The 15766-nt window shown below is 43.8% G+C and overlaps 2 protein-coding genes across 5 annotated transcripts in view; one reads left to right on the forward strand and one right to left on the reverse strand.

Annotated features, from left to right (window-relative positions):
* CAPN7 (calpain 7) overlaps positions 1-7794 on the forward strand; it is a 33194-nt gene extending 25400 nt beyond the window's left edge. For all 4 annotated transcript variants that reach the window (XM_039571544.1, XM_039571549.1, XM_010398866.4 and 1 more), the window contains 4 exons: positions 282-344; positions 2766-2896; positions 4002-4094; positions 4175-7794. In XM_039571544.1, the coding sequence (XP_039427478.1) occupies positions 282-344; positions 2766-2896; positions 4002-4094; positions 4175-4319 (432 nt within the window). In that variant the 3' untranslated portion in view covers positions 4320-7794. The remainder of the gene's footprint in view (positions 1-281; positions 345-2765; positions 2897-4001; positions 4095-4174) is intronic.
* A 1027-nt stretch (positions 7795-8821) lies between these two features.
* The window catches only part of SH3BP5 (SH3 domain binding protein 5), a 51764-nt gene continuing 44819 nt past the window's right edge, over positions 8822-15766 (reverse strand). Inside the window, exons 7-9 of the mRNA XM_010398865.4 lie at positions 14389-14608; positions 10974-11234; positions 8822-10289 (exon numbers count right to left, since the gene is read on the reverse strand). Of these exons, the coding sequence (XP_010397167.2) occupies positions 10108-10289; positions 10974-11234; positions 14389-14608 (663 nt within the window). The 3' untranslated portion in view covers positions 8822-10107. The remainder of the gene's footprint in view (positions 10290-10973; positions 11235-14388; positions 14609-15766) is intronic.

Consider the following 15766-nt stretch of genomic DNA (forward strand, 5'->3'; position numbering starts at 1 on the left):
TTTTGTTGGGTTTTTTGGGAGGTTTTTTTTTGTTTGTTTTTTTGGGCAGGTGTTTTTCTGTTTATTTGGTTTGGCATTTTTGTTAAGAAATTAAGTAGAACTAAGTCTTAGTCCCAGCACTATTCTGAATTTTGAGTTGGTCATCTGATGGGTAATATGGGCATACAGGGAACAAGTATCTAAAAATGTTGTGTAGGCAATTCTTCTTTTTTTTAATTTGTTGTGATTTCATTTAAAAAGTGCAAGATAATGTGTGACCTGCTGCTTCTTTTACAATGCAGGTGTATTCCTTGTGCAAGTTCACCTTTTCCAAGATTCCTACACCTTACACCATTTCTAAGCGGGTAAAGAAACATTTTCTTTTATGTGTGACTGGTTTGGCTTTTCCATATTTGAGATGTACAAGGTTTTTAAATATATGTTGATCCTAGTGCCCCACCTCTACCACAGAGAGTGTTGTTGCAGCTGTGCCATTGCAGATGTGCTGCAAAGCCTCTGTAGAACAGTCTGGCCTTTGGAACAACCCATACCCTAATAAATCATCACTGCGGAAATCAGGTTGTGCTAGGAATGATGCAGAGTGAAAACCCCCCAGAAGCATTGCTCATTTCCCCTTGGGAGAATTGCATGATTTTCTTGGAAAAGCTCTTGGTATGATGGGACAAAATCAGCAACGCCAAACCAAAGGCACCAGTAGCAAGACCATAAGAAACAAACTTAGGATGGCAATATCACAACACAGTACTGTTCCTAAATTTTGCAAAGATACCTCAAGGGTCTGTAACCATTGGAATAAGCACTCCCATTGCCAAACAGGATCAAGGAAGTATATCCATTGTACATTTCCAGTAGAAATGCTCCCTGGGAGTACAAGAACAGGGGTGAGAGTGAAAAATTTGACTGAAATTAAGTCAGAAGCTCAGATAGTTTTGGGACCAGCTGCTGTTCATATTTCAGCTGTCAACATGAGCTGCAGTTACACCTAAAGCTGAAGTATAAATATAGCCAAGAACTCACAGGATAAAGTAACTTGCATGTATTTTCATGTTTCAGCAGCTCTATCCTCAGGAAAGAGTAAGCCAGCAACTGTTAACTTTAGCTCTGTACCTACCATGCATACCCTGGGGAATCCTATTATAGTCAGAAGTCTTCTGTCCAAACAGTAACTTGTTAAGGAAGAGAAACAAAGGAGTTTGAGCCACAGTGGAACCGTCCATTTTCTAGGACGCTTGTGCCTGAAGCCAAGGATTGCATTACTTTGTGTGGTCAGGGGGACATGCTGGCTTGCAGCTTGGCTGTTGAGTTCAGACAGTGTTCCATACCAGCTGTTATTTCTGGAACAGTCCCTTGAAGCCTGTTCTAGAGAATGGTGAGTGAATAGAGAGATTCCTGGGAACAGCGAGATAATTTGTTTGGTTCTTCCAGAAACCATTGTCCTATATAGCTATTAAAATCTGGGCTTACTTTGAGGAAGTGAAGAGGTCAAAAACACATTAAAGGTGAAAAGCCTGTTTGAGGCTTTCTTGAGGAAGGACATCTGTTTAATGTTGTAATATGTTTGAAAAGAAAATTAAGTATGTAGAAAACTTCTGTTAATTATTTGAAGATGTCTGTCTAATATTCCAAAAAAAATAAAAGGTATGTTCTATCTATCTAAGGCCAGTTCTGTCTTTAGGATTGAGTATAAAAAGTTAGTTGCCTGTATTTAATGCCTGTTTGGTGATTGCTTAGCAGTCATCACACTCAAAAGCAAGCAGAGAACTAAATCACAGTTTAGCAGTAAAACCAAGTTTTTTATAGATGTCCTATACTGGAGTCAAGTGGTCACCTCTGGAGCTCACCAAGCCCTAATGTGATTCCTGAAATTAAGTGCAGCAGAAGTGGAAAAGGGCTGGAAAGCTCAACAGCATACAGCAGTTTCAGATTCCTGGGTAGCAGCATGGTAGGGGAAGAAATCCCCCTTGCTTCCACACTTACCATGTCTGAGGGGTTTGGGCACTGAGTGAAGAAATTAAATCACAAGGGAAAATGCTGCCCCTTGCTGATTTGACAGAGACAGGAGGGAAGTAACAGGAGAGATGGATCTCAGCTATAAATCTGTAGGAATGCCTGGCATGCCTTACAAGTCTAACCTTTCAGTTTAATGACTAGCAGGAGGAACTTGGAAACAGATGGTCTGTTTCTCAAAGTCTGAGCAGCATTTTTCCTCTTGTGTGTCTTTGTCCTTGCAGGATTTGTCCTTACTGTTATCTTGTCGCTGCAGTGCTGGTTCTCAGAGTGCAGAGAGGTGATGGACAGGGCTGGAGGCAGAGATCTTTAAAAGTAAAGGATACAACACTATTAGTATTGTACTGCCTGCATCACTGCTGTTCCTCATTTAACCCAATGGAGGAGTGTCTGAGGAAGAAAAACTAACCTGTGTAGTCTAGTATGTGTGGGATAGATGGGAAAGTGGGTCTTTTGTTAGCTCAGTTTGTCATAGTCAGAAACAGTCACTCCTTGCTTGTTTAATGTAAGCTGGAAAAATACAGTACACGTCTAAGGGATGTAAGGCTTTGATCAAGGGGGTAGGGAACTGCACAAGACTTAGTGAATGCACAACACAATCTTTCACTTCACTTTAAAAATTAGGAGAGGTCACTAAAGTAACCTGTAAAGTGAGAGGACCCTCTAGTCTTGTTTGTGTATATATATATGTATATATATATATATATAAGCAATACAGATCCTTAGGATTTGTTTTCTGTGCTTTTGACTTCTTTCAGGTTAATGGACAGTGGAAAGGTCACAGTGCTGGAGGATGTGGAAACTTCAGAGACACCTACAAAAACAACCCCATCTATCAATTCCAGCTAGACAAGAATGGACCACTGCTAATTGAACTACGGGGCCCAAGGTTTGTAGAGAGTACTTGTCCATCAATACAGTGAAGGCATTGCATGCCAAAGATGAAGCTTTGTCAGTATCCCTTTGGGGAGGGTGGGAAGCTCATGGAAAATCCAGAGGACAAGGTGTTGACTCAGATTTAGTACTATTTATGTTTCTATCTTTACCATCAATAGTGTTTTAAACCTACACGTTAACTACTGTGAGAAATCCTTGACCTATAAGGAAAGCAGTTGCCTTCCTTTCTCTTTAGTTTTGGGTCTGAGCAGAGCTATGGAAGAAGGTATAAAGGACTTTGCTTCTTAAAACTAATTATGATCATAATTCCTTTTATTTTGTAGTAGAGCTAATATGCAGGATGCTAAACCCTTACAGGCTCTGAGTCTGAAAGTGCATTTACTCTGCCACTAGCAGGCCAGGAGAAGTGCTGGATGTCAATGTCCTATAAAGTAGACTTACGCAGGCCAAATTCCTTTGACTCAATTAATGATTACCTCAAAATACCAGTATCCAGCACTTCTGAATAGCAGCATCTCCTGATCTGCAGTCAAGTGTTTATCCTTTGCAAAGCTATTTGCCCTTTGCAAAGTGGGCTCCACAAAATGGCAGAACTTTTCTTTCTCTCCTCCCCTCTTTGAGGACACTCCTCATGAAATGAAGGCAGAGGTGTGGATGTATAGTTCCATGAATTGAGCAGTTTTTTGTATGCATTTTTTTCTGCACTTGCACATCATATTTGAGTAGTTTGAATGACAGGGGCAGTGGTGCTGGTCACATGCATTAACAGGAGCAGACAAAGTGTCCCAAGTTGTATTGCAACATGAGAAATTCTGCTGAGATCACTGACACTGAGTCCTCTGATAGCAATCAGATCACACCCCAGGATCTGTCCCATGTGGCACGAGTGTGTCACAAGCTTAACTACTTGAATTCTGCTTGAGTGCACAGGCAGGCTTCTAGCAGGCATCTTCCCTACAGTCTAGTTTAACCTGAATTGAGTTCTGTCTTCTTCCAGATGTCTTTCAGTTATACTGTATAGTTTTTAATAACTAGCCCTCTTCCTGGTAATCCTGATGACCCAAATATCTAAAGCAAGTCTGTCATGTCACTTGCAGGCAGTACAGCGTTGGTTTTGAACTTGTCACCGTCTCAACAGTGGGAGATCCTGGTTCCTATGGCTTTCAGAAAAAAAGCAGTGGTGACTACAGGTAACACGTAATGAAGTCTGTATAGAGGTTTGAAACACACTTCAGATCCCATTTCTAACAGGTAGTTTTCTTTGCCATAGGTGTGGATTTTGCTACTTGGAGGTGGAGAACACATTTGCTGGAGTTTACAACATTATCCCCACCACATTCCTGCCTCAACAAGAGGGCCCTTTTTTCTTAGATTTTAACAGTACTACTCCTCTTAAGGTGTCACAGCTGCAGTGAGGAGACAGAACTGTCCAGTGCTGTTAAAAGAGATGGTTTTGATCTGTCCAACAGCCTGAGAACAGGTGAGGAACCCTTACTACACATGCACAAAAGAAAATTACATCCTGAGTTATAGCCAAAAGCATGGAATCACAGATTGCCAGTTAATTGTGGCAGGGAGTTAGCTATAGGTTTGCTGCTATGGTCCAGGAGTGAGCACTGTTCAACAGGCTTGGGAATAGGCTAAAATGCATATATTCAAATGAACCAGCAGAACTCAATTTATTGCAGTTTTTCCATACTTTGAATCAAAGTCTAGTGCGTTACAAGAAAAAATAACATTGAAATTCCCTCCTCCCAACATACAGGGTATATGGGCTAAAGATTCTATTCTTAAAGTAAACATGTAAGAAAAAAATATTCTTGTGTATTCTCCTTATTCAGTCTCAGGACCAAATAGCTTTTACTACATATTTGTGCTGCTATCTAAAATGTTTTCAGCACTGAACTGGTTCTCACACCTAAACATAAATGTACTACTGCTGAGACGGTAGTAATCCATGTGTCAGCTTACCTGCAATATGTACCTAGGACTAAAGGAAAAGGAAGGTTCCAGCTTTAGCTGCGTCTGAAAGCAGAGCAATGGCTTTGCTCATGTTACCTGTACTTTGAGAGCTGTTGCTTCATATCTGTATGACTTTAGTACATAATACAGCATGAGGTTCTATGGCTTTCTTCCTGCCAGCTGCCAGACCTAGGCTGAGCCCGAGGAGCAGGAAGGACAGGAGGTTATCCAGCAGTAGTGTCCAGGCAGTGCAGCACAGCTCCTTGAGTAGCTATGAAAGGTTTTCATCTAAACATCCCCTGCAAGATTCTCTGTATCTACTGAGAGTGGTCTCAGTTGCTGGTGCAGGGAGATGGGGAACTGCCCACCATCAGCAACTCAGCAAAGAAATGTTTTATTTTCATCACTTTTATAAGTATGTATCCGGTAGGGAATGATCATTTAAACCTCTCCCCCAATACACCACAGCTGCAAGGAATGCACTTGCTGATTCCATTATACAAGACATCTTTGAAAAGATACTCTTTTCCTTGTAAGTTGAAGCCAGTGAATGAATGAGCACATGGCCAGTGTCATCAATAGAAGCAGGGTCCGAGTTCTTAAAAAAACAGTGGAGGTGGGATTAATGCAGAACAAGGTTTTTTTAAGAAGCCTCTCTTATGTGCTCTTCCTCTATATCTACATACATTGTATCTGAGGAGGATTCAAGATAAGAAGTTTTTATTTAATGCCAATTGCTTCACAGATCCTGAAATTGATTAAATTTTGTGATTTTTACAAAATTTACAATATTTGACAGTTGGGGGAGAGAGTACTTTTAAAACAGCCTTGGGAATTTTGCTGCCATTCAACCTGGTTTGGCAGTTTTCCAAGGCAAAAGGTAGCATTTAAGTCTTGCTTTTCAGCACAGGTGTCACTTGGCCATTGGGAAACTGAGCACACATTCTACAGGAGCACCAGAAATAGCTGTGGGCTAAAATTATTCCCACAGAAGTCTGCTATTAGTCCTCTCCAGAAAGTCCAAGAACCTTTTGTTTCATTTCCTTCATCAGACAGCTGCATAACAAGTGTCTAGCGCTGAAAGGGCAGCAATAGCTCATGCCTTTGAAAACACATGCCTTGTTGACTGCAGTTCTCTCAGAGACCATCTGGGCTAGGGAATTTGTGACAAGTTTGTCACAGAGTGACTTACCTTCTTATACAGAGAAGTTTCTGATGATTATTGCAATAAAGCAGTAGAGGGAACAGCATGGGCACAAGCTGAGAAAAACAACAGATTAGGTTCTTTGTGATTATGCTTGGCTTTTGGAGTATGTGCCAAGGACTGCTTCATCCCTACAAAATAAAAACTTCATTCAACTCCCATTTTCCCTACAAGTTTGTGTTACGTTTTTAGCTGAGGCTAAACCAGAGTAGCAGTGGAGTCCTCCATGTACCTTATCACCTCTAAAGTCAGAGGCAGTGAGGAAGTCTCAGTAACTGAGTTCTCTTTTTGGCAGTACAAAAGGCAGATGCCGGAAGTGCCAGCTTTCAGCACCAAGTTCTTGCACATTCTCTGCTGTTTGAGATCAAGCTGGTAGACTTGCCTACAGGAAAATCTGTTGTTGTTCTTCAGTAGTTCGTTTCTACTCGGCAGGAAGGAGTTTTCCTTTCTTTTTCTCCCTGAGCACAAGTTAGTGCCAAAGCTTATGCTGCATGAAATGAGCATAGGGCTCAGCTTCTGTACTGTGCTGAACTTAAACTGAACTGAACTAAAAGTAAGAAATGTACTCACTTTCCTAGTGCAGGCAAAGGCACTAAGGACAAAGGATCCTGTCCCCACCAAGATACACCAATATTTCTTACACATTCAAAACAGTCAGTGGATTTGGCTTATCCCCATTGATGCACAGGACTTATGCTGTCAGTCTTGCATATATAAAACAAATTCTATTCAAATATTGCACCTGCATAGGCTACTAGAATGCCATCACTGTGCAGTTCCCTTCAGATATAGGTGTGAACACTCAGGTGGAGTATTTAAGAGGTACTACAAAATATCCATATAAATTGTAGTCTACAGATTCTGGTTATGGCAAATTACTTTTACAACAAAGTTTTCTTGCATTTTTTTCTTAAGAAGAAATGTTGATATAAGCATTTATGATTTGCTTTAATATTGTCTGTCAAATATATACTTCTGTATTTTTTCCACAAATAAATCTGGAAAAATTATTGCAAAGGGAACTGATCCTTAGATTTTAACATGACCTCAGGCGACTAAGTTAAGCTTTTCTTTGTAGTGTTCAGCATTTTTTGAGCCATATGACAGAGAACAGAGTTTGTTCTGTTTGGAAGACACAGGTTAGCCCTTGATTGACCCGATCCCTCAGTTCTCAAAGATTCAGTGAGATGTAGTACCGTGGCTGAATGGTATCAACAGTTTCCATCCCAGCCGCCCCAGACTCTGAGTTCAGTCCTCATCTCCTGCTGCAAGCTTCATGTAACTATTTTGTACAGTAATTATGCACTTAACCACACAATCTCTGCAGCCTTTGACAGCCACCTATTTAGAATTAGGTTTGTGTACAGATAGTGGAGGTTTTCATCGCTTCGTCTTACAAGGACACTGAAATTGTTTGATAATACCAAAGAGAAGTAGAACTCCTAGGTTAACACTTGCTTTATACATTCTCATGTCAGGGCAGCTGAAGCAATCATGTATACTTTGATACACTAGAGGCTTATTTTTATACCCATGAAGGCAGCTACCATCATGTTACACTTCAGAATCCATGAAGAGCTTAAGTAAAAAGTAACTGGAGAAAGCTTGTTCATTTGCTTGTACTCCACAGCAATGTATGTTCATTTAAGTCTGTCATATTTATAATTACAGCTTTTATGAATTTTAAAATAAAATGAGTTTTCCATTAACTTATTAGACACACAGTTCTGCCTGTTTCCTTGCACATTTGAAGGGCGGTTTACCTTCCAAGTCTGGGGCTCACCAAAGGAGGAAGGCTGCAGCATGATCTTTCAGCAACTCTTGCAGAAGGGTGGAATAAAAGGAAGGGCAGAGGGGGTTCAAGGCCCTTTCAAACTTCCAGATCAATGGTTTTATCCCAATCAGGACATATGCAAGGCAGCACACACACAACATTAATTCATTGTGCCCAAGTGTGGGAAGTTTGGGTTTCCAGACGGAGCAGGCAAGATGAGAAGAAATTCGATAGGAAGAGAGGTTAAAAAAAAAAAATCACCACCAAAACAACCATTCAAAGAACCCAGGAAAATGTAACAGGTGTTGACTGGGAGGTCTGCAAAAGTGAGATTCAACCACAAAGACTGCTGCTAGTTTTTGTAACTGAATGCAGCACAGACAACAGCTCAACTATGAAAGTTTAAGTAAAAACGCTTAATACAATGTGGCACTTCTGTACTGCTTTTCATACTTAATACTGTCTATCCCAGCTTTTCCCCAAGTGATGATCACATCAGAAAATGGAACCACAGATTTCTTTCCTAAGCATTTTCTGGGCGTGGGAACTGCTGGCAGTGAAATATTTCAGCCTTAAGGTCTTCAGAAGATGTAAACATACAAATGTCTAACACAGTTACAGCTTAACAGCTATAATGTGATGAATCTATTTTATGAAAACAGGATTCTTTGCCTGCAATTCTGCATGGCTTTACAGCCAATTTCAGCAGAGGTACAGAGGTCTAATGTAACAGAATACCTTCCTCCTCCTGCACACTAAGGGAGTTTTGGAGAACCTGGCTAAAGCTCTCATCTTGTGGCACAGTTCAGAATAAAAAGTGAACCATGTATGCAGGGATTTGGGAAGCTGGAAAGAGGCACCAGTTGCCCACATACCACAGTGGATTCTAACACCAATGTGACCCCAGCCTGCAGTCTTCAGCTGGAAGTGGATATTTGGAGACTAAACTTGAGATAAACTTCACTTACACAGACTCAGAATGTGGAAAACAAAACTGTTTACTGTAGTGTGAAGAATTTTACATTAACTTTGAGAATAGATACACAAGCTGTGGCAGGGATGAAATACAACAGGACTGCAAAAACATAGAATAGAAAATACTTTGGGCAATACTAAAATTCCCATCAAATTAACAATATAAACTGACGTTTTAGATAAAATGGTGCTTTCAGAAATGTTTAGTCACCAAAACTGAAGAGTCCTAGAATTTTTACTACCACTTATTAGCATAATTATCAGACACTACTACTGCCTAACAGCTGCTGGCAAAACATGCCCCGTGCCCTTTCTAGTTTTATTGAACACTTTGTCTAGGGCATACTAAAATCCCAAGTCCCTTTAACAGTTATAAACCCCCACACAGTACAACCTACAGAGAAGCTTAAGAACACATTGTCAATCTACACTGGCAATTCCTTTTCTTCATGCACATTTCAAGGGCAAACCCCTTATCATAATCGCCCTGAAAACATCTATGACTCCCATTTTTGAGGAAAAAAACCCAACCAAAACAAATAACACTTAAAGTGCTGAAAAATAATACTTCACTTCTCAGGGGAGCAGAAGGGCAAGGGGCGAATCAACTCTTTTTGGTCACTGGAATCAGCTGCAGAGTCCAAGCCAGACTCGGGAAGGTGTCTAGAAAGGGCCTCCCACTGCTGGGCATTACCATCCCCTTCCTGTCATCCGTCTGTTTTATAGGCTTTTAGAGGCATGACTCATTTTATCCTTTCTGTGAGCACCAAGGGAAGAGTGAAGGCTTTCAGATCCCACACATGCAACAGTCTTCCTGTATACAAAATATTTCTACGGTTTCAGCATAATACAGACAAATACAGATGTTTAAAGATTATGCCACTTGTACTCAAGAGATCAGTTGTATCTAAACAGCATTTCATTCTACAAAACCGAAGCCAAACCGCTCCCTGCAAATGTCTGGCTTGAATTTCAGACCCCCAACTGGCATGAATTTACACGGGAACATTACTAGTTATTGCTTCAGCCAGGCTGCTACAAAACAATTTACAAAGTCTGTGAAATATGAGCACAGCTTAAACATTTGATAACTCGTCCGGCCTACAAAGGATTTACTGAATAAAAACTTCAGCCTCCACATCAATTAAACTTCTTAGTGCATTTGTAAATTCTCAAAGTAAACGCTTAAGATTTGGCATATATTATTGGCACAACGTTCTTCAAACACTTAGAAGTTCATGTATAAATATTTAGACTCCCATTAATCAGGACGGGGCACGAGAAGGACTCAGCCAATCTGGGCAGCTTTCCTGCCCGCGCATATTCCCTCTTTGATTTTCATGCACTGAAGGGAGAGCTGCTTCATTCGGTTATCCAGAGCCAGCCCTTCAGTGGAGCTGCTCCTGGTGCTGCTCCTATTCTTGTTCACTCTGTCGCTTGTCTTGTTCTCAGCCCCTTCTGCCCTATCCCCTGCAAAGAAAGGATTAAACTGGATGTTAAACCCGGATTTCATTCTACAAGTTAAGCTTCAAGCAGGTGCCTCTGCAGCTTCCTTTGCCAAAGCACAGAAATCACAGGAGCAGGAGCAAGACGCTTTAACAAAACCAAGTTGGCCTTCCAAGCTGTGATTGTCTTGTGCATTGCATCAGCAAATCAGTGAGAACAGCCTTAGCATGGAGCAGACAAGGGCAGTGGTAATCCTCTAGGCTGAGTTAGTCAGCCAGGGCTGGCAGAGCCTGCAAGAAGCTCCTTCTGGCATGTTATTTTTTGTGGGGATTTTGGTTTTTTTTTCCCCCTGGAAAGCAAGTTTTTCAAAAAGCAGGACAGTAATTTAAATAAATAAACTCAGATTTTCCTCCAAATAAATGTACCATGAGAATCCCACTGATCACTTATTTCATGAAAAGTCTCAAACTAAGACAGAACTGGGGAACGTTCCCAGCCAGGAGAACAATACTTAATACATTACAGACATTGTTGTTAACTTTGAGACACAGGGCCTTCCACAATGGCCTTCCACAATTGCCTTCCCCAAAGAAGTGGCCAACAGGTCAGAGCATTCCCTGGCATATGCCTAGGGGATCTGGGAAGGTTTTCCTGCTCTCTTTATGAAGCTGAAAAACACTGGCCCAGAGCGAATCCAGCTGTGCATACCTCTCTCAGCTTCACATTCCGGGGAGGAGGCCCCACTGCATTCGCTCCGGGGGCCGAGGACAGGGAAGATTATCCCAAACTCAGAGAGGGAGACAGGGCTGGGCAGATCCAGGCTTCCAGGTCGTGTTGCAGGAGGAAACTGAGTTGGCACGTCACAGGGACTCGTAGGACCGGAGCTGAAGCTGGACACTGACTGAGTTTCTGAATCTTCTTCAGACACAAAGCTGCTGCCATTATCATCCTCAAACACCTCTGAAGCCACTGCAATGTTCAAAGAACATTCCAGTTAGTAATTCAACCCCCCTCTCCTGCACCTTCCCAGGCAAAGGCAGTTTTTCAGGTTTGCATCTTCCATACACAGACACACTGCTATCCCATGGGCTGCCCACTCTGGTTTTCTGCCCCCTGTGCAAAGCCTTAGCCTGGTTCTGCCCTGAGGAGCAGCACACCTGCCGGCCAGGCCATGCAAGGGCCGCTCTGCAGCAGCTACTGCTCCTCATGCCAAGAAGCTCTTGGATTTTTACTAGCCCTGCTGGCCTTGTTCACTCATGGTCTTCAGAAGACAACTTAGGTTACAGCCCCAATTCCCTGTGTCTGCCTCCCCCAGCACTACCTTGATCCCAGCACAGCCTCCTGGTTACTTAAGGAGCTAATTAGAAAGACATAGGTCCCAAGATCCCTTTTTGAATGAAGATCACCAAACAACACCAAATTTAAAAAAAACCCCAACATGTATTCTTTTCCCTGCTTGTGTTTGCTCAGATCCGAATTTTAATTAAAGCAAACCTGCTCTAAACTGTCTGTCTAGATTAAGCTGCAGGGTCCTTATGAACAACCAGAGGAGAAACCCATTAAAGGCTTCATTTTGTGCAACACAAGGGTGTAGATTTTGCTGAAATTCAACACACTTCAGAGGCACATTGCAGGCTGGGGACCAAAGACTTCTGCACACAAGCAGTCCCACTGGGATCAGAAGGTTCTCTAGACGCATCAGCCTCTACACCACACAAGTGTGTGATGGAATCACACTGTCCTGAAGAAGTCCAAGACACAGCAAGACATCCACAGTGACCTGAGGTTATCTTCAATTCCTCCTCCTTGCAATTCCTGTCATTGTTAGCGAGGCTCAGAATTGCCTTGGAAGAGCAGCAGGAACAAAGCAGCAGCATTAAAAAAATGGCTCAAAGGAGAAGCTTCAAAGAAGTTCTTCTGTCACCTTGGCAGCCTGGGGCTCACAGGTACCACCTGGACACGAAGGTGCCAACAGAAGCAGCTACTGACATAATTATGGAAGAGATGTTCAGCCTCCTTCTGCTGGACTTGCAGGTTGCAGAACTGCACTTACACGTTGCAAAACTGACCTAAAAGGCTTCAAACATAAAATGGATAACATTCCTGAGCCCCCTCCAGGGCACTTCATGCTCAGAGACAGCTTTTCTTGTGGTTTGGGTTTTGTTGTTTTGTTTTTAATGAAATCAAATCCAAGACTGCAGCAGGGCCTTTCTTCTCGCTGCATTTCATCAATATATGGTGAGCAGTTCAGGTAACTTTGCAGGGGGCGAAAGCAATAAAAGGTTTGGCAAAAAAGATGTTTCCAGTTAGAGTCCTCTGCTTGGCAAGAAGCACTGACATCAGGCAGTCTACAAGCAGCACAGTTTAAGCTGCAGCTTCCTTTTCACCATCTAAATTCACCATAATGCACAGGAGCATCTGCAAGGGCCAAGAAGCTCTTGCTGATGACGAGGTGTTTTATCCAACTCCGGCAGACAGAAATCAAGATACAAAAGGACCTTGGTGGAAACCTCCCCCCATGTTACAATGAGAGTTTAATCCAAGCTATTTTAGCTATTAAGTCTGGCAGGCTGCTAGTCTTGCCTTGTCATAACCCAGTTCTGTGATGGCACCAGACACAAGCTGATGTCTTTCCACCCATGTCAGACTGGGCAATTCAAAAAGAGGGATGAGCCCACACTGCTGGTCCTTGTCTGCAGCCTCAGCAGCAGCCAGGGGAGCCAGCAACTAATATTAATTAGTATTAACTTTCCTGGCTCTTTCTGCCCCTATATCCCAGGCCCCTGAACTCCTTCAGCACAAGATACCCTCAAGTCAGTTATATCTAAGGCTTTCAGGAGGCCTTCTGCCTGAGGAGGGGGACTTGTGGGCATGCAAAAGAGGCAATTACTGCCTAGCTCAGAAAGGATCAACCTCAGGAATTCAGGGTGGCAGAAGATAAGCAGCCACACCAAAAGCTGGCTGCATCAGCTGTCCAGACACAGCACTCGCTGCTGCAACTCAGGTCCCAACTGCACAGTACTGAGTGAGAGAGCACCAACACATCGTGCAGGAACTCCTGCCACTGCAGAGGGTGGAAGCCAGCCCAGGGCTCCTTCCCAGCTCCCACGCCTCACACAAGGCTGTACCACGGAGCTACAAGGCCTCAGTGCCAGTACACACTGGTGTCTATGTGGAAATTGCATGTTCTGCCTTTGGGCACCAGGGCTGTGCAATCGTGAACTCCTGCAATCCTGACCTAGACTTTTCCCTGCAAAAATGAAGCTGAAATACAAATTAAACTGGAATTTTTGGGACTGGGCAGCAAGAAGACTTTCTGCATCAAGAAGGGGAAAAAGTGTCCAGGAAGGAGGCAAAAGTAGGCCACATGCAATGCCCATCTATCCACTTTCACCCACAGCCAGGACAAATGCAAACTCACCATGTAACAGGCCTTGCAACACAAGGTCCCCACGTGCCCCCAGAAAGCAGAGGTTCCCTTGCTTGCTTGGAGGTTGTTGCTGTCACCAATATCTCCTACAGAGCCCCTCAGCACACTGCACCAGCATATTGCTGCTTCTTCACTTCCTTGTTCACAGCACACATGCTCTGCTGAAATCACATCTTGGCAAAAGACTCTGCAGCACCAAGGAGCTTATCCTTACACGCTTCCATGTGAGCATCACACCTTTCTGTACTACTGTAGCCACAACTTGAGTTCCCTCTGCCACAGGCCAAGCACTGGAAGACAACACTTGATCCAAAAAGTCTGCTCCCAGGCTGGCTGAATGATCTGCAACAGCCTGCGACCACTCCAGGCAAGTCACTGCCAGCAGCAGCACTGGCTTAAAATTAGACACATGCTTTGAAGTGCATTAATTTCGCTCCTTACAGCACTGTACAAAAAACTACAGAGATGTTAAGGGAATGGCTGATGCACTTTAACTCATTACCCTTTCCCTTGAAAATTGGCTATTAAAGAATGTAATCAACTCCTGCAATAACAAGAAGCGTCATAACTTAGCCACAGTCTCACAACAGCCAGCAAATTTCAAAACTGCAGAATACACAGAGCAACCCTAATGTCAGCATTCCTTACGATGCCCACGGGATATTCCCAAGCACAACAGTGCTCTGTACTCACTGGAGACGGTGTCTGACTCCGGTTTACTCGCTGACAGGTCTTCCACAGAGGTATTGCTCCCCTCGGCACCCACGCCACATCCTCGGGGCCCCATGGCAGTGGACCTTCTCCTCTCATGAATCTCATCTGAGATCATCTCCAGATTTTTCAAGGCAGTCTTATACTCTCCCTTTGCCAGGGCCAGTTTGGCCTGCAGGTCATCCACTGTTTTCTTCAGTTGCTAACAAGGGAGACAGGTATTAGATGGACTTTCACTACAAACAAGGCACAGCACACAGTTCCCTGTTATGTGTCCAGGTGCCCTGGCTCTGGACAGGCAAGCACAAACCAGGGCTGGTATCTGGGGGATGGCAGAGTTCAGAATTCAGAAGCACCCTGGCACAAGCAGTGGCACTTGTGAAGGAGACAAGAGCAAGGCCAACCACAGGAGCCAGGGACTGGGACTGCCTCTGGAGTGTGGTCACGGCCCCTGGCTGAGCACAGAGCAGAGGCCCTGTTAACATGTGAACATGCAGGATCTCTCCTTAACAGGAATGCACTCTCAACTATGTCACTGCTTACCCCAGAACCACCCCAAGGTCTGCAGGGCACAGCAGGGCTGGGGATAACCCCTGAGGGGGCTAAGCCCCACTCTCTGCTGAGCACTGAACCCATCACTTCTGCTCACCAGATCTGCAGAGCAGACAGCAGCAAACCTCAAACCCTGACAGCTGTAATACAGCAGTTCCTGTGTTCCCAGGCACAAACACCACCCTACAGCAAGGGCAAAAGTGTTGTACATCCTATTTCCCAAAGGGGAAACACTGATTGTGTGTCTGTGGCTGTCTCAATGCTGGTTTTTAATGTGCATTAAAAGCAATCTGTGCTGTCCTTTTCCATACAGTTTACACAATCACCTTGCTTCAGGAAGGCACTGAGCAGCTGCCATGGAGAAGCAACAGGCTCACAAACACTAGGCCTTTGCCCATGGAAAAAAGGGAATTTCTCAAAAGATGCTTCTAGGCAGATGGGATTATTGGGCTGGCATCCAGCCCAGGGCAGGCAAGGGTTCCGCCTGAGGGAGCAGCAGCTGCAGGCAGGCAAGGCAGAGTAGGAGAGGGCACCCAAGCCTGTATCCTGGCAAGGAAAAAGGTGCACACCAGACTCTCTGAGGCTTACAAAATGCTGCTGAATCTCAGGCAGCCCAGGGAAGGACTCTCAAAACTGTTGTGGGATGTGCCTTGTACCCCAGACAAGGAATGGAAATACTTTTCTAGCTAGGCTCCTACCGACCCAGCGCCCCACTGGAGCCTTCCTGCACCCACGGCCAGCAGTCCAAGGCAACGTGCTCCATGTAAACCCTGAGCACATCCCACACAACAACAGTACCGGCCACCAC

Source organism: Corvus cornix, chromosome 2 (genome assembly GCF_000738735.6).
Source record: "Corvus cornix cornix isolate S_Up_H32 chromosome 2, ASM73873v5, whole genome shotgun sequence".
Lineage (NCBI taxonomy): Eukaryota > Metazoa > Chordata > Aves > Passeriformes > Corvidae > Corvus > Corvus cornix.